The sequence below is a fragment of the Callospermophilus lateralis genome, chromosome 8, assembly GCF_048772815.1.
Source record: "Callospermophilus lateralis isolate mCalLat2 chromosome 8, mCalLat2.hap1, whole genome shotgun sequence".
In the NCBI taxonomy this organism is placed as follows: Eukaryota; Metazoa; Chordata; class Mammalia; order Rodentia; family Sciuridae; genus Callospermophilus; species Callospermophilus lateralis.
In genome coordinates this window covers 56,949,595-56,974,214 of record NC_135312.1, presented here as the reverse complement: position 1 = coordinate 56,974,214, position 24,620 = coordinate 56,949,595, and the positions used below count along the sequence as shown (strand labels likewise).

The following is a 24,620-nucleotide window of genomic DNA, read 5'->3' as shown; positions in this document are numbered from 1 at the left end:
TCCCATGACATTATCAGGCTGCATATTTCAGTTTATTAGCTTTGCTTTGCCAAGTTTCAGACACTGGACTGACTGCTCTTGACTAGTGTGGTATACACCATCGCATTTATCTCTCTGCCCATGTTTCTGAGCACTATGACATCAATTAAGAAAAAAGACCTCAATGAAACAGTTCTTGGCCTGGAGCCCCACAAATGGAATCATCTTCTTTTTAAAGAGGATTGAGGTGTATCTCACCTGATCTTCAGATACGCTGCGACCCCAAACACCAACAACACCACGGCAATGACGGTCACTGTAATGGCAGCAATGCTACCTACAAAGGAGGAAAGGCAGAGAACAGAAAATAAAGGGGAGAACATGATGACCACAGTGGCTAATACCCACTTTCAGCTGATCCCATTTTTCCTCTGTAATACCCCCCCTTACCTGACTCCATTTTTCCTCTAGAAGAGAAAAGAGTTATTTACTTTGGATCATTCTGAAGGAAGTCAGAACTAGGACAAAACCCAGGATATTTATTTATTTTTTTCAGTTGTAGATGGACAAAACACCTTTATTTCTGTTTATTTATTTTTATGTGGTGCTGAGGATTGGACCCAGTTCCTCACACATGCTAGGCAAGTGCTCTACCACTGAGCTACAGCCCCAGTCCCCAAAACTCAAGATCTTAATTCTGTTACTAGAATATTTTTTTTATGCCAACTGAAGTTTGCTAAATGGTCTATATTATTTTGGTATACATTAAGAACTTCTGGTTAATTTGGAATTCAGAGAACAGTATACAGCTATATTTGATTATTTTTTTAAGAATGACAGTGGTCAGCTACTGCTGTTGTTGTTCACAGGGACAGTGGATTTTAAATCTCTTGATGTCTTCTTTTATACGCTGTGGCTCATCTTCCATTATTTTTGAGATATTGGAAGATAGGATGTTTTCTTCGGGTCACTACAAGTAATCTGGTTGTTTCTTTAAATAAACCAAAACCATGAAGTTATATTTTTAGTGTCCACTTTGATATGAGATGCACCCATTTGAATGATGCCAGCATATCAAAATGTTTTGTAAAACTTCCTTTTGGGAAGGGTGTTCAGCTTTCAGCCTTAAACAGTAAATTTGAATAAAGTCCAGTTTGGTGGACAAAATAAGGTTAAGCCTAGTAAGTAACACAATTTTTTTTTGTTGTTTGTTTAAATAATCAGATATAATTATAAAGTAACATGAATGCTTTATTCTGTAGTTTGAAATCTGGTTCCAAAATCAACTATTAATGGGCAGTTAAAAAAAAATCCTTTGAGCACATTGCCTTGTAAGAATAACCATACTGCCTCTGAATGCTACTCCAGAGCACAATACCCCTTTTGTGTGAGCCTTGGCCTAATGTATAAACTGCAGTTTTATTCCACCTTAGAAATGCCAAGAATCAGGCTCTTGTCCCTAATACTTCAAGTAACAGTTTGGCATTAAAGCTAGTGTTAGGGACCTACTGATTATTTCAGTCTGCTAGGAAATCATTTACTACTTCAACCAATGAATGGGAGCATAAGAGATTTGGAGTCGGACATGTGGATTGATGTGTGGTCCAGCCATAATTAGCTGTGTGACCATAACTGTTTACTTAACCCTACCTGCTTTTGCATTACTCACCTGCAGGAAGAGAGAAATGAGAGTGTTCTACTTACCTCACATAGCTTTAAGGGGATTAAATGAGATGTCACAACTATCCAAATGCACAATCCCAGGCCAACTCCTGACTCTCATGTATTAGGTAGGTCTCAAAGGTGATGGCACTACTCCACATTTCTAGAGATTTATCATTCTAGGTTGTTTTGCCATCTATCCTTTTATTTTTTCCCTTGATATGAATGGCTTTTATTTATTGTTCTTTTCATTATCCCTTCCACCAAAAGATTTAGAGCATAGTTAAGAAGCAAAGCTACTTATTAGCACTTTAGTAACTCCCCAAAAGCTTCTGATGGAAGAAGGCTATATCAGGCACCCATATTTTCAGTGGTTCATAATTTCTTAAGGAGAACCAAAGGGATCATTGCTAACATAAAGCCAAAGACTAGCTCTTGATGTCTCTATGGAGACTGACCACATTCAACCATTGCAATGAGTAAGACACTTATGGACACTCATGTATTTATTTCTTTGCTCCTGAAGTCCTTTTGAGTTAGATTAGTATATCATCAGTATAATTCTCTTTACCTTTTTATTATGTAAAGAAAAAATAATGGCACTGAATGCTCAGCTGTGCAGATGGGGTCAAGTAGAGAAAGTCTGAGGTCGGATCCTTTTATAAAACCTCCATTCCTACTTTGTGAGGCGGCTCTTAGCTTCTTGGCCTCCAAACTGTGCTGAAATCGGAACAATTCAAAGTTCACTGAAGCCTCCTCATAACAGCTCTTTTAAGAGCTTGTGAAAGGATTATAACCACAAGGTAAAGTAATGGGGGTATTTTAAGATTGAAAAAGATACAGTCATTGCAATTAGGAGCAGTAAAGAAATTGACCTTTTAATTTCTCCCTTTTAGAAAAAGGGAGAAGAGAAGGAATACAGTTGATTTGCCTATAAGACTTCTCTTTCTTGCCCCAGGGATAGTTTCATACAGGAAATCTTGGGGTTGACCTTTTTCAAAGTTTCTTCCCTAACTCTATGCAGTTGGGTCTCCTCCAACTCTTGAGATTTACTGGATTTATTTATATACCACTTCTAACTAAAGATAAATCGGGCAGTTTCTAACTCCAGCACTGTTCTTTTTTTGTTGTTGTTGAGACAGCAAGTGATAAAGTGACCTGCTTCTCCTTCATGTGATAGGGGACTCTCTAACTCTGGGTGTAACCTGTCTTTCAAATGGGGCTCATCAAAGCTACCCTTCCTTGTCCATAGAGGACATCATCGAGTATGAACAGAGCTGGAAATTGCAAGTGACTGCCCACCTGATAAGCACTTGGGGGCAGCTGGGCAAAGGGACACTTCTGAGAGTTGATATGAAGCCAAAAGGTCTGAGGTAAAATAGTTCAAATATTTGGACTTCTTTATTAAGTATTCTGCCATTCACTGGCTTGTCTGAGAGGGTGCTAGCCATGGGAGCCAGAATCTTCTGGAAGTAGACCTTTGCCAGCCCTGAGTCTAGAAGATCCTGTGTCCTGAACTTGCTCCCAGTTCCTCAGCAGCTGATGCCTCAGAAGTTTCTGGTAACCTCAGCTCTGGGAAGTTCCATACCTGAGGGCTTCATGATTTGAGCATAAGAGGGTTGCTGAGCCAAGATTAGCAACGGTAACTGAAAAGGCTTTATTTCCTCCTTGTGAAAACAAATGTCATTTCCCTTGAGTTTTGTTTAAACTAATCTGGAATTCCCCTTGTCTTCCTCCTCTCTCTTTTTTCAAGGTGTGGCAGGGACAAGACAAATGAAGATAGTGTGGCTGGAGGCAGGGGAGGCTTTGCCCCAAGAGGAAGGTGTTGAGTCCTTGGTGGGCTGTGTCCTGGGAGTGGAAGGATGGGACAGGGCTGGCGTTTCAGTTCTTCCTCACTGGGGTTTGTGAGTTACAGGCTGGATATGACTCATGGTGCACAGCTCTGGAATGAGCAGAAACAGAGAATTGGAGATACTTTTCTTTCTATTTTATAAGCCAAGATACAGGAATATTACACTGTGCTAGAACATTCCATTGTGCCAACATGTTCTGCCTCACTGAAGAGCTGTTAAAGATCCATAAACCAAAACCTCCTTGAATTTTGTGCTTCCTGGAAGCCTGGCATCTCTCTATGTGCCTTTCTGCCACTTTCCAAATGGCTCAGAACAAGAATAAATGGGCTCAAGAATAACCATAGCTGCTTACATGTTACAGGTGATTACTTTGGACTGGCACTGTGCCAAAAGCTTTACAGCTCTTCCCTTGTTTAATATTCTTTATGAGATGAGGGGACTTATTCCCATTTTATAGATGAGGAAGTTAAGGGCCAGGGAGTTTAAAATGTGATTAAGGTTTTCCATCTGGTAAATGATTGATCTAGCAACTGAACATAGCACTATGCATCCAACTTTTGCATTTTAAACATCAGTACACTTCCCTCCTCTGGCCCTTCCTCAGCTTGTTAGCTCTTACTCTTACTTCAAGACCTAACTAAATGCTTCTGAGAAGCGTTCTCTTACCCTCCCAGGCAAGCAACAGAGCTGCTGTGTTCTCCAGCCTGTTTCCTTCTTCATCTATCTTGTGGCTCTTTCCATCTCTTTGTATGCTGTTAGCACCAGGCACAGTGTCTATATAACGTCTTTTATTTAATATTAAACAAATGAATGTATTGGTGGGAAAAAGTGATAATTGGAACTTTTCTGACCCCAGTCACTGTGCTAAGAAAGTTCTCAAGCAGCAGGCTCTCTACCTGTTCATTTTGGAATCCTCTGTTCCAGGTCTTGTCTGAGTCTTTAGTCCTGTGATTCTACCATACCAGTCCCTTCCCCGCCACACTGTACCTGTGAGTTCCCAGGGATGAATGGAGGGGTATTAATTTAGGAATATCCAAGTGGAGTCAGATGGCACCTAGGAAGCAGCCCCAGCAATCTCCAAGAAGGCCTTGCTGCTAGTCAGATACGGTCAAGCACTACACTGAGGCACTGCTGGGATAAGCTGCAGGATCATCTTAAGGAGCCTCTCTTCCCATGTCTACACCTCACCCAAAGACAGGTATGCCTTCTCTTTATCACACCCTCAGAGAGACTCTGCCCCTGTCCACTCAATATCCCCCACACTCACTGAATGTGCTCTCTGGTCTTTAGGAGCTTAGCAATATTCCCAGGTTCCTCTGGGGACTCTTCTCATTGAGGGATTTCTTCCCTGCCCTCACCTTTAAACATGAAAGTAATATTGCATCTAAACTCTTTGGCAGAAATGCTTGCAATAATATCCAAAATGAATATATTAGGATGTTCTGGGGTGAAGCTAAAGAGCCTGTGAAAGAAAGAAAGCACTGAAAGAAAGAACATAATAGACTCTCTTTTTTTTTTTTTTTTAAAGCTGTTGCTCTTTCTGTGAGAGCTGGGAGCAGAGGAGGTGCTGGTAGAGTTTCCAGGGTGAATAAAAGGTGTGTGCCTTACTCTTGCCCGTAGTTCCTAGTCCTGACCTGCATGCTTCTGGTGAATTCAGCAGTCTGTGTACCTAGAACATGCACACCAGCTCTTGACCAAGGTCGTGGGTGCGTGTGCATGCCTCTGTGATCTATTTTGAGAAGAGTGCTGAAACAAACCTCTTGACTGTTCGTCACTATCCTTGCTCTTTTCTTCCTTATTCCTGGTCCAGATATTCAGGGAAAAGAAATGGAGAAGAGGAGCAGGTGGCCACTTCAGAGTGTGCAGAGGCTCTTTCAGTCAAGGTCACCAAGAGGAAAGGAACATTTGTCTCAAAGGAATTCTTTCCCTTTCAAAGTCTGTCTGTCAATATGCTGGAGGATGGAAGTGGGTGACTAGTAAGGAAAGGGGCTTGATAGACTTCATGTGCCTGAAACTCTATTTATTATGCGAGGCTTTTCCATGTTTAACACAATACCGTCCTTCCTTCCAAGAATGACAATGATAATAACAGTAATAGTCAACAAGAAATCTCTATTTCTCACCATCACTCAACTCAAAGTGGATCAAGGACCTAGGAACTGAACCAGAGACCTTGCACCTCAATGGAAGAAAAAGTAGGACCAAATATCCATCATGTCGGTTTAGGCCCCAACTTTCTTCATAAAACTCCTGTAGCACAAGAATTAAAACCAACACTCAATAAATGGGATGGATTCAAACTGAAGAACTTCTTTTCAGCAAAAGAAACAATCTTTGAGGTGAATGGAGAGCCTACAGGACGGGAGTAGATCTTTACCACAAGCACATCAGATAGAGCACTGATCTCTAGGGTATATAAAGCACTCAAAAACCTTAACACTAAAAACAAACAAACAAACAAAAAACAAAAACAACAAATAACCTAGTCACTAAATGGGCCAAGGAACTGAACAGGCACTTCTCAGAAGATGCTATACAATCAATCAACAAACATATGAAAAAATGTTCAACATCTCTAGCAATTAGAGAAATGCAAAACTACTCTAAGATTTCATCTCACTCCAGTCAGAATGATAGCTATTATGAAGACAATCAACAATAAGTGTTGGCTAGGATATGGGGAATAAGGTACACTCATAAATTGCTGGTGGGTCTGCAAATTGGTGCAGCCAATGTGGAAAGCATTTTGGAGATTCCTTGGAAAACTGGGAATGGAACCACATTTGACGGAGCTATTCCTCTTCTCGGACTAGACCCAAAGGACCTAAAAACAGTGTACGACAGGGACATAGCCACATCAATGTTTATAGCAGCTCAATTCACAATAGCTAAATTATGGAACCAACCTAGATGCCCTTCAGTAGATGAATGGATAGGGAAACTTTGGTATATATACACAATGGAACATTACTCAGCCATAAAAGAAAATAAAATCATGACATTTGCAGGTAAATGGATAAAGTTAGAGAATATAATGCTAAGTGAAGAAAGCCAATCCCAACAAAACAAAAGTTGAATGTTTTCTTTGATATGAGGACACAGACTCATAATGGTGATTAGTGGTGGGGCGGGGATGGATGGAATGGAGGAACTTTAGAGAGGGCAGAGGGGTGGGAGGGGAAAGGAGGGAGCAAGAGGGTAGGAATGATGGTGGAATGAGTTAGACATCATTACCCTAAGTACATGAATAAGACATGAATGGTGTGAAAATATTCTGTGCATAATCAGTGTCTTGAAAAATTGTGTTCTATATGTATAATATGAAATGAATTGTATTCTGCCATCATGTACAATAAATCAGAATATATATATATATATATATATATATATATATATATATATATATATGAAAAATATAAGGGTATTAAAAGAATAACAATAGCAACTAATGTTTTCTTGTTGCTTACTCTACGCAGGGATTTTCTATGGGCTTCACGTAATCTAACTCATTTAAATCTCCCAAGCACTGAAGTGTTCTCCTTACAGAATCCCGCTATCTCCATTTTACAGCTGGGAAAACTGAGGCATGGAGATGGGAAGGGTCAAACTACACAGCTGGTACTTAGAAGGGAAGGTGTGCAAGTGCTAGCTTAGAGTCTGTGCTGCTGCCCACTGGGCTCTCCCACTCCTTTGGGCTTTAGTGCTTGATCCACTTTTAGATAAAACCACAGCTCTGGTCATACTGTCTGCTTTTCGTTGGATGTTCAGGAGTCCGGGCCTGAGTGGTGGTTGGGGTCCTCTTGTAGGAACTACTGAAGGTGGGTCAGAGCTGAACATTTGAAGTTCATTGAGAAGAGGACTAATTAGAACCAGACAGAAGTCACAGAACAGCCACCTAAACAAGGTCCACGTCACTTGTTTCTAGAACGTATTGTGGCCTGAAAGAGCTGCTTAGAGTGCTGCCAGGTGCAGTTCAGTCATTCCTCGGTTCTACAAGTGATTGGTTCTAAAACTCCCTGTGGAGACCCACACCCAAGGATGCTAAAGTCCCTTATTAAAAAAATGGCATGATATTTACATACAACTATTTATATGCTTTAAATCATCTTTGGATTACTTATAATATCCAATGCCTTATAAATGCTATACAAATTCTTGTAGTACTGTTTTATTTGGGAAATAATATCAGGAAAATGTCTGTACATATTTGGTACAGATGTAATTTATTTTGTTCAAATATTTTTGATGGGAGATGAGAGAATACAGAGGACTAAGTAACTCAGGATATATGGTAACTGATGGTGATAGTGATGGTGTGTGTGTGTGTGTGTGTGTGTGTGTGTGTTTCTCCCCAGTCATAAGAAAAAAAAAAGGTGAAAAAAGAAAACTTTAGTTCTCAAATACTATCACCTAGGCAAATACTGATTTTTCTATTATTGAAGGTGCTTTGACTTTTGGCTTTGGGTTCTGCTTGAATTTCACTTCTGTTCTTCCTCCTTCTCTATTCCAAGCCAAGGGAAGCTAAATTTGTCTCTTCCTCTTTATTCTCAGTCAATCCCACAATCCTATTCTGAATGAGCTCATGGGCTCCTCTTGAGCTTGGACAGCATGGGATACAGAGAATAACAGGCCACAGCTCTGAGGCTTCCCTACCCCAATGCAGTGACAAGCATCAGACCCTGGGAGCCAAATAGGAGAATGTAGGATTGGATGGAAAGACAGACAGAAAGGTAAGTAGAGACATGGGTGGCACCAAACTGTATTTCTATTGGTAACAGAAGTAAAGCTGAGGGTGTATTAAAACTGGAGCAGTCTTGGGAAGAGATAGGAGTGAATTGTTCAGACAGCAACGAAGGCTCCAGTGGGAAGCGGCTAGAAGAAGCACCTGATGTTTCTGGGCTTGAAGCATCAGCACTGGGCATGGAAACAGAAACACCTTGACAGGAGTCCTTATCTTAAAAATGGGCTAAGCCCTGCCCTTTCCAGTTCCTAGGGATACTGGGAGGAGCAGATGAGATGGAGTGCTTTGTGAACTAGCACAAATGTTGATTGTAGGGTGGAGGCCTGTTGACATCTTTGTATAGCTCAGCCTCTTTACTTTATGGATTAACAGAATGAAATACCAAAGGAATGACTTAGTGACTTTCCAAAGTTCACATGTTTTACAGAAATGACAGTTAGAACCAAAGTCTACATAAGAAGGTATCAAGGAAATGAATAGGGAGCATGAAAAGGGTTGGGTCCTCAGGTCCAAGTCACAGGGAACTCTGAGAGCCAGTCATTGTCTTGGGTCTTGACAGTATGGGGAGCAGGATCTGTGGATGTGATTTGGGAGAGAGATGCACCATTTTTTTTTGCAGAACCTTCTATAGTACAACCGTCTCTGAGAGATCATTCCTGATGATAGATGATTGCTGCTACTTTGAGTCTTCTTTTTCTAGATGTTTGCTTTTACTCTGTATGGCACAATTTAGTGAATTCTAGAATACAACTGATACTGACATCTGTAGCTGTTGGTAGTTATGCATACCATGCATACAAGATAAAGATGTACGAAATACACTGTTAAACTAATGATTTCATGTGAACACATTTGGCCTGCTTTCCAGATTGGAAGTCCCTGAAAGCTACGAATACCAATTTATGCTTCTTTATTTATCTAGGCTCAAAATAAGTAATTCATAAAAAAACCGATGTCTTCTGAAATGCAGCTATTTTTAAAAATTGAACTTTATTAGTAGCTATGATGTAAGGGGAAAAAAAGCTTCTTTTGAAGCATATAGCTTGCAATTCAAATATGCTACAGAAGTGTTTTTAATTAACACAACCTAAGCCTGTCTTTCTCTCTTTTTTATTTTTTAGTTATAGATGGATACAATATCTTCATTTCACCTTCATGTGGAGCTGAGGCTCAAACGCAGCACCCCATATGTGCTAGATGAGCACTCTACCACTGAGCCACAACCCCGGCCTCTAAGCCTGTCTCTTCAAGTTAGGTATTTCCCCAAAAAAGTCTTCCCTAAAAATAAATCATTAAAAACTATTTAGTCATTCTTCACACAGAATGTAAGAGGTAAACTTTATCAATTAGCCAAATGTTATCACAATTGGAATCTTTTGCCTCATGTTTCTACTCTCACTAGAAGCTAGTTAGTGGGAAAGATTGGTTAGTGGGCAGAATTGGGATCCAAACTTTGGGGCAGGATCAATATCTGGTTCTATTTCATGTAACCAGAAGACCTAGTTTGGAGACTGGCTTTAGTTTTATCTAAAAAGCACTTGGCCTACTTAAAGTTCATGATGCAGAATAGAAATATTAATCTTGGTTGAGATAATGAAAGATGTGCACTCAAGAAGCCAAGTGCTTACCTCCTCTTCCTTCATATCCCTCTCTTGAGGACACATCAGCTGTACTTTAAGGAGTTGGCGGGGAGGGTGTGGAGCACAGGTTTGCAACTAATGCAGACCAGGGTACACACAGTCAGGAAAGATCTCAGTTACCATGGTTTTTAAAGTTTCCCAACACGAATGAGATCTTTTTCTCACTTGGAATTGATTTTAAGTACCTCTTTAGGTCACCTAGTCTCAGTTCTCCTTTGACATGTGTAATACAGTCTCTATGAGGTTTCCAAGAATGGCAGATGTTCCTCATCCCCTTTCTCAAAGCACAGTGACTGTCTTTCATGTTGCACAAGCTGGGTATCCCACAGCAGCTCCTGCTCAGTGGTACCTGGGAGCATTGATCTTACTCAGTTGGCCTGAGGGCTCTCTGCACCAAAACTACAGGGAATTAGGGACGTTAGGGCCAGGTTAGGTATCTCAACTCCTCAATCATCTTTTGTAAATGACGCCTGGGGGAGAATAATGTATTACCGAAAGTTTGCCTCTGTCTTGTCATGAGCTGTCATTTATCTCCATGGATGCCAAGAGAGAAGTTTTTGTCATTGTTACCTCCTTCTCCATCTCTTTATTACTTCAGTGATGAAAATCCAATTACCTCAATGATTACTTCAAAATCTGACTATAGATAAAACAATTCTGAGGAAAGAAATAAGCCAGATTTTTAAAATAAGGATGATATTTTTTGGATTGCTCTCCATTTATTATTTCATTATTTTCTGTCCATTTTTTGTTGGTTCTTTTTAGTTATACACGACAGTGGAATCCATTTTGATATAATTATATAAGCATGGAATATATCTTACTCTAATTAGAATCCCCCATTCTTTTTTTTAAAGATTTTTTTTTAGTTGTAGATGGACACAATATCTTTATCATTTTTTAATTTATTTTTATGTGGTGCTGAGGATCAAACCCAGGGCCTCATGCATGCAAGGCAAGGGTGCTACCATTGAGCCACAACCCCAGCCGCACCCCCCCACACACACCATTCTTGTGGACATGCATGATGGTGGGCTTCATTGTGGAGTATTTATATATGTATGTAATACAGTAATGTCATATTCATTACACTGTCTTTCCAATAAGGATGACTTTTGAGAATCATCCAGTCCATAGGGGAAGGCCCATTTTCTCTGGGGCTAGGTAGACTTACCAAGCAAGACCTTCTACACTGCCTGCCTCTCTTGGTTCAAAGAACATAAGCAAGAAGGAAGGGTGGAACTCTCAGAGGTAGAGTATTTACTCTGTTTGCCAAATAATGTACAAATGTATTATTTTTATCATGGAATTTGGGTGGGGAGCAGAGAGTTACAGTTTCAGGTCACCTGTCCCAACACTTTCTTGGAAGCAACTTTGAGGTATTTACTGTAGTCCCAAGGACTTGAGGATCTCCTAGGAACTATTAGCTAAATTTAGCCTTGTCCTCATGTAATAATCACAAAGGCCATGTGGGAACCTGCTTTTGGACACTGTATTTACCAAGTTTTAACTTCTCCCAGACTCTGACCCTGAAAGTTTAAGAGATAAAATCCTGGAAAGAAAAAAAAAATTCCAAATTCGAATGCAAGTTTTGGGAAGAGTACAATTTATAGGTCTTAATTGTTGACTCTTGGAAGCAGGTGGGGCCTAGACTCAATCCTACTGCTCAGCTTTATTTGCCCCAGGTCCCACAGACCGTTTTTATTTCCAGCTAGAAATCTCTAATTGTTCCAACTCTCTAGCCCTTACCTTTGAATTTCCCAAGTTTTCTGAAAGTGTTACTGTTCCAAACATGAACAGAGTTATTTTTCTCCTTCACACTTTTTGGATTATCCTTTTCTATATTGTGCTGTTGGCAGGTACTTAAATGGACTTTTATTGCCTAATATGCACAGTAAGTATCCTTTTGGGAGTCTTAAAGTGCTTTACAAACATTCTAAGTTTTCAAGTTAAGAAAATCAAAGTCTAGAGGAGTCACAACTTTTGCTAATATCCACCTGGGGATTAAGGACCCAACTGTAATAACAATAGCTAACATTTATTTAGTGCTAACTATGTAAGAGGGACTTTATATACTTGTCTAATTTAATCCTAATAAGAATCCTGTAGAACAGGTACAGTATTATACTTGTACCCTCATCTTATAGGTTAAGGAAACATGATACCCAATGATAAATGAACTTGCCCTTTGGCCTTCCAACTAACAAATGGCTCTGGTGAGATTTGAGCCAGGCACTCTGATACAGAGCCTGCCTTTGGAATTACTCCACAATTTCTCTAAATGGAAATATGATAAAGTATTTCTGATACCCATGCTCATGAATTTACTGAGATTTTATGATTTAATATAAGTTCACCTTCATTTTTGAGCCTGTGGTCTATCCCTGAAGGCTATGAGTTTAACCGTGAAAGCAAGATACTACAAAACAAAAGGCCATCTTTTATTGGCCAATATTTTTCTTTCCTGAGAAAGAAGTCATGCTAAGGACAGTATCAATTTATTATTTTTTTTTTGTGTGTGTGTGTGATTTCCTGATATACTACTCTTCACTCAACTCTCTGGGGTGGGACTTTTAGACCATTTTTTTGATAAGTTGAGGGCTTGTTGTTGATCTATCCTCACTTCTCTGACCAGTTACCTTGTAACTAAAAAAGGCATGCTTTTTGAATTGGAAGGTGATGGTAAAGTTTTGCTCTGTATATGGAATCCAGCACATTCCAATCAATTTTCCCAATGAGCCAATAAACTGTAGATTCATTGACAACATTAGCTGTGCTTGTAAGCTAAACCTCTCTTTCTCAGTGAAGCATTTCCAAAATCACTTTAGTCATCTATTATTGGTGAAAGTATTTGAAACAGAAAAATTATTCCAGGGGAACAGAAACTCTCCAAATGTAATAAAAGGTGACAATGGGACAATTAAAATGTATGATGGAGTTGTCTTGCTGCTAGATGACAACATAAATGGTAAATAGTTGACTTTATTACCTTGACATATAGTTTTCAAAGGGCATTCTGGAAATATTTCAAAAGTAGATGAAGATTTAGGTAGTAAAAGTAAGCCATCGGAGAAATATAAGTACAGAGAAGAATTTAGAATAATTTTTAACTAAAATAAAACCTGACAGTTGGAGCACCTTATGGGAGTTTGCTTTGCTATCGCTAGCTTTATGGTTTAGCATGAGTTTAAAGAATTGGGAAAAAAAGAAAAAAAAATGTGACTGCAGGCTTATAACAGTAACCATGGCAGCCCGTGGGAAAGCCAAAAGTAGGAATCAGAATGATGGGAACAGAAAGGTGTGATGGGAAATGGGGAGCGAGGGGAGAAGCCCAGTGTGGCTGCAGAAATCCCTTGACACTCTCTACAGTGATGAGTGTCAGAGGAGTCTGTGTGCATAGTGGGACTCTTCAATTTTTCTTTATTCTCAATTTAAAGGTCAGGATTAATAAGGCTAAGAAAATAAGTGGGTTTATGACCTTACGCTTGATATTTCATCACCAAAATTCACTCATTTATTGACTGATTGATTTATTGAACATTTATTGAACACCTACTGAGCTAGACACTCTCGGGTGCTGAGAACACATTTGTGAGCCCAAAGAGACAAAGGCCCATCCTTGAAAAAAAAGTGAAGGCTGTGAACCAGGAGCCACACTGCTAGGTATATAAGCACACACCATGAAGAAGAGATGTGACTGAAGTGTGGCAGTGTATAACAGAGAGGCCAGAGATAGTTTGGGAGGCCCACAAGAAACACCCAGAGCAAGTAACGTTTGAGCTGAGATCTGAGGAATGAATCGGAATTAACCAGGCAAAGTGCTGGGTCCTGAGAAGATTTCAGGCAGAAGCATCCCAACAAGTGAAGGCCCTAAGTCAGAGAGCAGCAGGGGTGAATCAGAGAGGCAGCCATTATGGGTGGTGCTGAGAGGGAGAGGCAGGAGTGTGGCTGACCCAGGGTTGGCAGATAGAGGCCAACTAGAGGCTGAGGGCTTCACCCTAACAGCAGGGGATACCCTCAAGGGGCTGGGATGTAGGTGATAGCAGGTTATGTATGACCTGATCAGAGTTGTATTTTATCATCATTCTGGCTGCTGTATGGAGAATAAGTCAGATTGGGAAGACCGGTGCAGAGGAGGAGAGGAGGGGCTGGTTAAGGGGTTGATGCTGTGGGATTATGGGAGTTTTGACTTGAGAATGAGCGTAAAGAGAAGTGAATGAGTGTGGTACCTACTAACAATTCAAAATCAATAGACCTAGTGATAGAGAGGAGACAGGAAGTGGAACAGAGAGACCTGGAAAGATGTGTCATTCACTGTAAGAGGCCCAGGCCTGCACATGTACAATAATGCGGTATTTGTAAACCGGAGTCTTCGGATTATTGCTTTCTGATACATTCTGGGCTTTTACATGATCTTCTTACAACTATATTTTATATGAGATCATTGCTTATGCCATGTTTAACTTTTTTTTAATGTTTTTAAATATGATGATCATTAACTCATTAGAATACAATTTTTTCACTCCCAAACATTTTCTAGGCATACTTTAAAACTATTCTTTCTTCTTTCCTATCATCTTATTCTTTTATCAAATCTATATTTGTCATGAGTAATATGGATGTCTGGTTGAACAAATGTCCTTCACAGGTACAGAGAGGTGTCTTGATGTCTGGTCAATGACCTTGATTTAAGGTACTTACTTATTAGCATAGTTCATACTAAATAAATGCTGGAGTTCAACCAGCAATTCAAAGTTCAAAGGATTTCACCAATTCCCACAACTGCATATCCTCTTTGTAATGGAAAATACAGGGCTGTATAAGACCAGTGGACACATGGATCTTATGAACAAAAGAGAACATACACTTCGCAGAGAGAAGCTTGAATATAATTTTAAAGTTTGCATGTGTCAGAACTGATGACATTTTGAATGTAACTTGATTTGCAATATCAGCTCATCCTTCAAGCAAGCATTCACTGAGTCCTGAACTATGCTCAGAACCACTCAATTTCATTCACGGGATAAAAAGCAAACTGGAGTCATAGTTTCCACACATGAAGAGTTATCATTTAATAACACAAGATCACCCACATTTAACTCATCACGTCTTTCTGTCTTCCTTTAAAAGTCAAAGGCTGAAAAATAAAAACCAATCAAAACCAGTTTCTTCTGCTATGGCCACCTGTTTCTCCTCCCATGGAGCAGCTCTACCCCTTACACCCAGCTGGTGACATCTGATAATATCCCATAAAGCTCATTTGCATAGTAATGCTAGGTGCTGTAAGTCCTTCCTTGACTTTGTATCTCTACTGTTTCAGGTAAGATAGGTACAGTGGGGCAAAACGACTTAGCATTAGTGGATCCCGGCCTGGTCACTTATCGGAGAATATAAGACATTTAATCTCTTTGGATCTATTCTATCACCTGCAGAATAGACTCTACTGAGTTCCCCTCAATGGATGATTCCATGGATCAGATGAAGAGCTACCTGTTAGGGATGAGCCCAATTTTCAAGTAAGCCTCTTATGAATATAACTGCCATTTCTTCACAGGATAAATGTTGTAGGCAATTGTCATAGTTTGATAAGCCCAAAGGACTTGAAAGATTGCTCTTTTATTCAGTTTACATCTGAGAGCCCTTAATGTTAGAGTAGTTAAGTGACATAGCCTGTCATCGACAATGACAAATCAGAAACCAGGTATAAACTGCTATATGTATTTTAAGTCCTGAATTGTCTGCAACTTGCCCTAGCTATTTCTCCTGTCAGTTGAAGGCAATTAAGACAGACTCAGAAAATCAGGGGTTGAACAATTTATCTCATATGTGGAAGTTAAAGCAAAATACGGCAAAGAAGGAAGTGGGCTAGGGGTGGGGGATTGGATCATAAATATATAGGGAAGATCAGTGGAGTAGAAGATAGAAAATGAGAGGGAGAGAGGAAGGATGGTAAAGGGGAGGAAATAATGTTATATGCATATATAAATATACCAAAGGGAATTTCAACTTTGTGCCTATGTAAAAAGTACCAATTAAAATTAAATAAATAAAAGAGTGAAAGGAAGATCAGTAGAGCAGAGGGAGAGAACAGGAGGGGTGGGAAAAGTGGGGATTTAAATAAAATTCCTTGTATGTACTGTTAATAAACCCAACTATTATGTATAACTATAATGATTTAATTTAAAAATATATAGATATATAATTCTTAGCAAGTCCTGATTCAAAGCCTTTGGTGACTATCAGTGGCTTGCTGAGTGTAGCTCATTACCTTATCCTACTCTTTCTCTATTTTTTCAAAAAGATGGTAGAATGAGATGGACATCATTACCTTATCATACTCCCAATGGTTCTCCAGCACAAGTTGTGAGGTCTTCCTCCCTACTACATTTGCAATGTCTCCCTCCATGCAGCCTGGGTCTGTCAAACTTTCTATGCCCTGTACATGCTACACTGCAAACTCCAGGAGAGAAGTGACTGCATTATTCATGGCTATACCCCTAATACTTAGCCAGATGCTCACTCATAGTGAAAGTTCAGTGTTAAAGATGGAGGGTATTTCTCTTCATGGTGAATATAATAATGATGATAACTGCTACAACAAAATAGCAGCAACAATAATAACAGTGAATAGTAGTCAAATATGAATCACAGTCATTGATTAAGTCACTGCTTAATAGTGAAATTTATTATCTCATCCAAACCTTAGAATAACTCCATCATGCTGATGCTAGCCCTATTCTGTCAGGTTCAGAGAGATTAAACAACTTCCCTGATACTAGCTGATAGATTCTTCAATTCATTGATTCAACGAATGTTATTGAAAGCCTACCGTGGGTCAGGCCCTGTTCTAGAAGCTGGGGATATAAGTTATATCTTCCTCTTTGTGAACAGGCCACTGCTTTCATGGACCTGACAGTCCAGTGGTAGAAAACAGGCACTCATCTTATAAAGGAGATGAGGTCAGAAAATAGTAAGCAATTAAAAGATAAATAAAATGAGGCAGAGGGATCAACAATGATGGGGTTCCTATTTCAGATAAGGAAGTGAATAAAGGCTTGCTAAACAGAGTCCTGACAATGAATAGGAGAGAGCTATTAAAGGCCTGGAGAGACATAATGTTTAAGGCAGGGGCAACAATAAGTGCAAAGGCCCAGGCAGGGGTATTATTTGTATGTTCAATAAACAGAAAGATTGCCAGCGTGTTTGAGAGTAGAAGAGGAGGCCATGCAGGTTCAGATCATGCTGAGCATTGTGGGCACAAAACAGACTTTGGCCTTTACTCTGATTCAGAGGGGAAGCAATTATAGAAGTTATAGCCAAGGAGCAGCAGAATCTGTTCTGAGCTTTTTGTAAAAAAAGTTTTTATTTACTCCAATGTTACTATTTCAACATGCAACCAATCTAAAAATCATTGTTTCCATTCTTCTTTTAGTACTAGGTCTTGGAAATCTAGTGTGTATTTTACTATTACAGAACATCTCAAATGGGACTACGCATTTCATATGTTCAAAAGCCACACCTGGCTACTGGCTGCTGAATTGGCCATGCAGGCATCAGCCTAACAAGGCAGCCCTCCCTTCACTTTTGACCTTGTAGAGCTTCGATATGAAGATTGACATGAGCACCAGCCACATCCTTGGAAAAAGAGGTCAAGGTCAGAGGAGCATTTGGATTCTGAATTCTTCCTCTGACTAGGAGGCAGCTGAGGCTGGTTATCAGACAGCAATGCAGAATTCAGGACAAACATTAAACAGACCCTAAAGTCCTGTGAGTTTTAAAAGGCTCTCTCTGACAAGGATGTGGTGAGTGGTGAGACCAGTTACAGGAACCATAGAGTAATCCATTTGAGAGATAATGGAAGGGTGAGGAGTGATCAGTGCAGAGCTGATGGGTCAGATGGGGAGTATGTGAGAAAGAAAGGAGTCTAGGATCACTGCCAGGGTTTTGGTCTAAGGAACTGAAAGAAAAAAGGGCAAGAGAGAGGGAGGAGCACACTGAGAGGTGAGGAACTCATTTCATATGATTTCAATGATATAAAACAGGGATAGAATTTCATATCTCAGGGAATCAGCCTACAGATGTCATTTAATGTCATGGACCAGGGTGCAATCATCTCAAGAATGAGTGTGGAGAGAGGAAGAGAGGGAGGGGAACTCTAAGATGAAGAGATCGTGGAGGGAAGAGACAGTGGTGGCCCTGGACTGCTCAACCTGGACGGTGCAGCAGGGTGAGGGGGAGAAGTGAGGCAGAGGTCAGAATAGGTGAAGGACCAAGACAGAACTTGTCCAGGACTTTAGTGGAGTCAGTGCTTTAAAGATGAGGGCAGTCACCATAACTGTCCTAGTCCATGGCTGCTGGCAGGCCTGCTGAAACCAGGCCTGAGAATTAACCACCAGAACTGGAAATGTGGAAGGCATTGATTCCTCACCAAGGGCTGTTTCAGAGCTCACAACTGGCAAGGGGTGGGGGTGGTGGATTCTCTGTAGCACTGTGTGTGCAGAATTACTTGTCATGCTGCTGAGCCTCACCTTCACACACAAGCACAAGAAATACCCTTGCTGAAATCCCCTTTTGCTCTCCTTAAGCCCTAATCCCCTTTATCTCCTGCAGCTCAGCTCCTAGCTCCCTCCACTAGGGAGCCTTCCCCAATCCCTGTAGTCAGGCTTAGCATCCAAAGCATTTGCCTTGCTTCAAAATTATTCACTGATGACCATGTTCTGGCATTTGTTGAGCAGATGAGTCCTTGGTTAAGAGAAATATGTTGTGTGAACCCACTTGGAATAAGCCAGATGATCATGCAAAAGTTTGGTCTTACACTGCCCCTACCAGTGATAGCACACAATTCACCGAACAAGAACATGCCCAGATCCTGGAGGCAGATTCTCATGGGGAGCAGCGCAGCAATGCTGGGTGGTGACAGGGACTTGACTGTGGGTTAGGGATCTGGCTCTGGGGCCATCTCTGCCACTGAACTGTGTGACCTTGAGCAAGACACTTCAGACTTCCGGGACAGAGTTTGAAGAAATTTTGAAATGAACTTTGAGATTGTACCACTTTGTCCCAAAGATCCTTCCACCCTTCTCAGTTCATTGTCAGAAACTAAGGAGGTGTGAAGAGTTCCTTGTGCTTGTGTCCTTTCTCTCCTTGAACTATGGAAAACTAACACTCAAAAATCAGAACTTACACTCTACATCAAGCACAATAAGCATTCTTTTCTTTACTAGATCATGAGGGATAAATCTTCTCTGGGCTGTGAAATGCACACTGGTCCATGCTCAGTTATCTCCCCCTCACCTGCCATGCCAATCTCTTTCCCATCCATGCAAGCATTCCTTCATTCATTTACTCTGGAGTTCCTACTGTGTGCAAGTACTCTAGAACTACAGAGGTTCTGACCCAATTCTGCCACTAAGTTTGTGCCTCTTGACCCAGCTGAGTTGAAGATATCAAGACATGTGGCCTAAAAATCAAGATGAAATTAGAACAGAGCTCTTAAAAAAAAAAATCCAAGAAACCAGAGTACTTGTAGAAAGGAATGGATGTGTCAGAATATGAGGATTTGAATATGCGAAGCTCAGACTTTTTGTTCAGGACTATTGATCTTTCATGTCTAGACTATGTTGGAGGGGACAGAGAGTGGAGCGAGAGAGACCAGTTGGAAAATGGAAGTAGTGCACACAGGTGGTAGTAGAAGACTGAACCAGGAAAGAGAAAAGCGAGGGAGCCATACCTACAAGGTCATACTTGGATGCCCACTTTGTTAGAGATAGTCTTTAAGATGCCCACTCTGCTCCAGGTACCCCTCTATGTCACAGATGCTATTCGCATGATGAGGGGGGTGGGGGGGTGGGGGTTGGGGGTAGGATAGAGACAGAGACGGAAGGCGCACACTCATGGTCGTGCTGTAAGTGCTGGCCTGCAGGTATAAATAGGGTGCCAAGGAGGGGGGAACTGGATAACCTCCTTTGGCCTCTGCAGTTCTACCCACCACCCTTCTCTGAGCAGTCATCTAGGAGGCTGACCTGTTGGGACTACCAATAGCTTTCTTGGTTTCTGAATCCATATCAGAGAGGGAGAGGGAGGGCACAGACAGTTGACCTTGGAACAGAAGAGTCCTTCAACCAGGAGTCACTGCTCCCATCAAGATGGTCTCTTTTATAGGCCTCTCCCCTTCTGGGTTCTGGTCACTACTCCCTTCTTCCCTCTCAGGCCTGTCTGTCCTGTGATCAAGACCCCCCGTGGGTCCCCTGTCCCCCTGCCAGACTTTGTAATTCGTTCCTTTATCTCAGTTTGAGTGTCTCTCTTGGTGGGACCCTCACTGATATTCTGAGCCTTTTGAAATACGAATTTACAATTCTTTGGGACTTTCCCTTACCACAGTGTGGGCTCTTCCAGGAGGGAATCAGGTCTTTGTTAATCTTAGTTCTGTCTCCATGCCACACTGTCTAGCTTGGTTTTTACTCATAGTGCTCATTTATTATTTGTTAAAAGATGTGGATTTCTTCTCAGTGACAGCCTTTTATTTGACCCTCGCCTGTCCAGAATATTCTGGGTAGCCGTGCCTGTCACCGGGCCCACCCAGGGGAAGCTGCGCTCCATTGCCCGCTTCACCTTCTGCCTGTTCTCACCTCACTGTATCTCAGCCTAAAGACCAAGCCCTCGCTCCCATGAAAGACTTTTCCCATCCCACACCCTAAAATTTAGTTTCACATTGGTGGCAGATACATGTAGCCTCAGAAAAGACCCTAAATATTGCTCATCAGAATTTCCAAGATTGCAAAATGAAGATAAAAATAATAACTTTACAGTGTTGCTGGGAGAACAAAAACAAATGCAGTGCCCTGTAAAATTTATTGCCTTTCCCATGAACTACATCAGTGACAATAAAGAATAAGCAAGTTCTCTCCATCTCTACCCTACTTTGACTGGTTTCCAAGAGGTAAACACTTCTTTAAAACACTGAGCAGAATAGTAACTGATATTTCCTGAGCACTTACTCCCTGCCAGGAACTATTCTAAGCACTTTATATGTCAAAAATTCATTTTATCTCCTCAAGAACATTATGCAGTAGAATCTATTCTGTGCCCATTTTACATGTGAGAAAAGACAAAGGCACAAAGAGATGAAGTCACTTGCTCAAGGTCCAGAGTCAGAATGGAAATCTAGGAAGCTTGGCCCAAGGTCATGTCGTTAATCCTCTCACTCTATAGCGTCACTCATTTATAATCTCTGTGACATTGTAAGAAGACAAGAAGACAAAACAGGTAGGTGACCACCAGCTCTAATGCATAATATGTCATGCGGAAATTATCAAGTGACAAAAATTAACGTTTGCATTCTTGTGGAAATTCTTGCAAGTTATCATTACCTTCAGGTGTCACACTCCAAAACTCCAAGGGAGTCATGTTTGGGTAACAGAATGGGTTCTTAACGTCTCAGCATGGGCAAGAACACTTGTGCTTTCTAGATGGAGACTCACCTGAACTTAACGCGTGTTCTACTTCCTGCATGATCAGGAAGGTGGTGGTGGTCTCAGACTCGCATATCACTGTTTTGGGCTCAGTTTCCTGCTGTGTTTTCTCCTTGGGCACTGGCTCCATTGTGGCCCGGGAAGTAGGTGTGTGACCAGAGCTGGGCTCCTCTGGTGGGGACTCTGATGTAGCTGGAGCTCCTGTGGTCTGGGTGCTGGTCACAGTGGTGCTGTGGTTGGAGGCGACAGAGGCAGAAAGGATCTCAGGTGGTAAGGTGGATGAGGAAGAGGAGGGTGAAGAGGCCGGAGCTTGAGGGGAGAGGGGTGTAGGGGACTGCGACCCTTCAGCTGGCACGCTTACTTCAGGACTGCTGGAGTTGTGTTCCTCGGGCGTGGGTGTCAAGTGAACCACACTGTTGGTTGATAAGAATCCAGGAAGCGAGGGGCCTGGGTTTGTGTCTTCCCAGCTCGAGGATGGGCTGGTGATTGCCTCTTCTGTGGGTTCAATGGACACATGCTTGGGCAGTGCAGATGTCGGGGCTATGTCTGTGACTGGGAGTACCGAGGTATTGTGAACGCCACTGGCTGGGGACGCAGTGAGGGCCACAGGGTTCTGTGCAGAGCTGGTCCAGGTGGAGGCCGGTGGGGTTATTTTTGCCGGAAGAGAAACAGGCAAGGAGGTTGATGTAGGCAGGCTCTGTACCCTCAATCCTGTGAAAGAGCCAGTACAAAAGCAGTTAATATGTGAAAAACACATATTATGTGAAATAGCAGTGAGGTGCTTGCCCCGCAGCTGTTTTACAGTACTGTCACAGGTATTTCTCACTTTACACTGTGCCCTCCATGATTGTGAAGGTGACTTTTAAAAAATATTCTTCCCACTAATTGCTCTCCTCTTGCTTTGTGACTCCTGTAGGAACCAGCCTGAAGGCTCTGTAAGAGCAATTAGTGGGTCAGTCAGCTCAAGTAAGTGGAGTGAACTAGTCTCATCCCCTTCTCGTGAGACTGTCCCTCCCAGCCAGCTGACTTGCTGGAATTTGTCTGGATGGCTGAGGCACTGGCTTCACAACAACTGGAGGGATGCTGAGGTGCATATAGTGGGGAGAGAGGTGTGGTCGAACCTGTGTGCTGACTGGCAGGAAAGGAAGCTGTGTCTGCAGAGGGACTTCAGTTCCACCCCACTCTGCAGCAAAAGCAGAGGACCTCCCTGATTGGCTGTTGCTGGCCCTTGGCACTTAGCACAGGGAAGCAGAATCTGGTGTCTGTGATGAATACATATGTGAGCACTTTTCCAACAGAGGAGGAAAGAGGCGGGAGGTCCCAGAACAGAAGCTAGCAGGAATGATCTGAGGTTTGGAAATATATTCTGAGCCTGGAACCCCGTTTGTTGAAATCCGAGCCTGAGCTTTTCACCATCACATCATTTTGCCACGTGTTCTTCATGTTTTATAGAATTTTAAATTCCTTTTCTGTCTCTCCCTTCCATTCTTCATTTACCCATCTGTTTTATCCATTCATTTATTGTTTAATGAGCGGCTTCTATGTGCTAGTTAATATTCTGGTAGACACAGGTTTAGGATCTCACCTTCTAGGTAATACTTCTCTTGCTTGCCTCCCCACCTCCTTTTCCTCTCCCAAGTAGTTTTTCCCTACTCATTTCCATCTTGGTAGGTGGGACCCCCATTTACAAATTTACTCATTAAAAACTGGGACACCATCCTTCATGCCTCTCTGTCCCTCACACACCACATCAAATCCAGTAGTAAGTCCTGAGGACACTACTTTGGAAATATCTGGTGCTATCAGAGGGTAAGTTTCTTGTCTAACTCTTTGTTATTCCACCATGACATATGCCCACTGCTGAAGTCTTGTTAGGTTTCAACTATTTAACCTTACATACCCTTGGGAGATTTCCTTGAAGCATACAGGTAAAGGCCAACCAAGATCAAAACTCAGAAGGAGGAGAACATAGGCTAGATACCAGAATGAAGAATGGATAAAAGACCAATGAGGAAGCATTCACATAAAATCTGCTGACTTATCATCCTACCCCATGTGACAGATTTGGGAGTTGATAGAAAACTGTGTTACAGAATCTATCTTCAACTTAACATTTGGATTTTCATCAAGATAATAGATTTTATTTAAAAGGAGTTGTTGGGGGTTGGGGTGTAACCCAGTGGTGGAGTAATTGGAGTACTTGCATTGCATGTGTGTGGCCCTGAGTTCAATAACCCGCACTGAAAAAAAGAAAAGAAAAAGAAAAAATAAGTTGGCCAAGACTATGAACTACAAGAGAGTCATACTAAACAGGAGAAGAGGCTACATGGTATTCCATGCTGTAATAATGGTCTTTTGATGGCCATGAACAGTCCACAGTTTTAGGATAAAGACACATCAGGAAGTACTTGAAATATGGACAAAACAACAGTTAGGACAAATATTATTAAAACATTGGAATTTCACATGTGACCTTTGGAACTTACTGGCTGTTTCCTGGCAGTCCCTGTAGCTGATTAAAGATTCTAAGGGCAAAAAGATGACTCTGTTTAACTTCTGTTCATTAGAATCATATATTGGCAGATGGAGGCAGAGAGCCTCTGTCTGGTATCCCAGTCAAAGTATCTCTGGAAGTCTGAGACAAATAAGAGAGATTTAAAGAAGCATCTATTCATTCATTCATTCATTCAAGTTTTTATTGAGCAGATTCTATGTCTATGGCTTTGCCATTGGAGAGTTCTCCGTCTAGTAGGACAGAAAGGATATTCAACTTCCTATAGTATGATGTGGAAAGTACTTTATAAAAGTAAAACTGACTTGCAATGAGAGCCCTGAGAAAAGATGAATAAATTCTATAAGGAGAATACAGAATGTAAAATATACAAATGTCCTTTTCAAATGACATTTTAAAAAGTCATTAGAAGAGGTGACATTTGAATCGGTTCTGAAAGGAGAAGAATGTACATGATGCTGCTTCGGATCTATGTTGTTCAGGGTGACACTTACACTGTCATTTCCAGTGGAGCTAAAATCTTCACTATGGAAATCCTTACAGTACTACAGATGACATGCTCCAAGAATGAGTTTGGTTGCTGCAGACTCCCATTTTCTGGTTTAATTCTTATTAACATACTTTCATACTCCTACCCTGCCTTCTTTCCAAAGAGGACTGGAAATGGTCATTCATTTCCCATGATTATCTACTATGTAATTATTTAGAGTATTTTTGTGATCTAGTTCAGACAGTTTCTACTCCTAACAAACCAATGATGCA

At 41.2% G+C, this 24,620-nt stretch overlaps 1 protein-coding gene across 1 annotated transcript in view; it reads right to left on the bottom strand.

Annotated features, from left to right (window-relative positions):
* Positions 1–24,620, bottom strand: part of Parm1 (prostate androgen-regulated mucin-like protein 1) — a 101,860-nt gene that overhangs the window by 14,308 nt on the left and 62,932 nt on the right. The window contains exons 2-3 of the mRNA XM_076864469.2: positions 21,356–22,057; positions 238–316 (exon numbers count right to left, since the gene is read on the bottom strand). Coding sequence (XP_076720584.2) covers positions 238–316; positions 21,356–22,057 — 781 coding nt within the window. The remainder of the gene's footprint in view (positions 1–237; positions 317–21,355; positions 22,058–24,620) is intronic.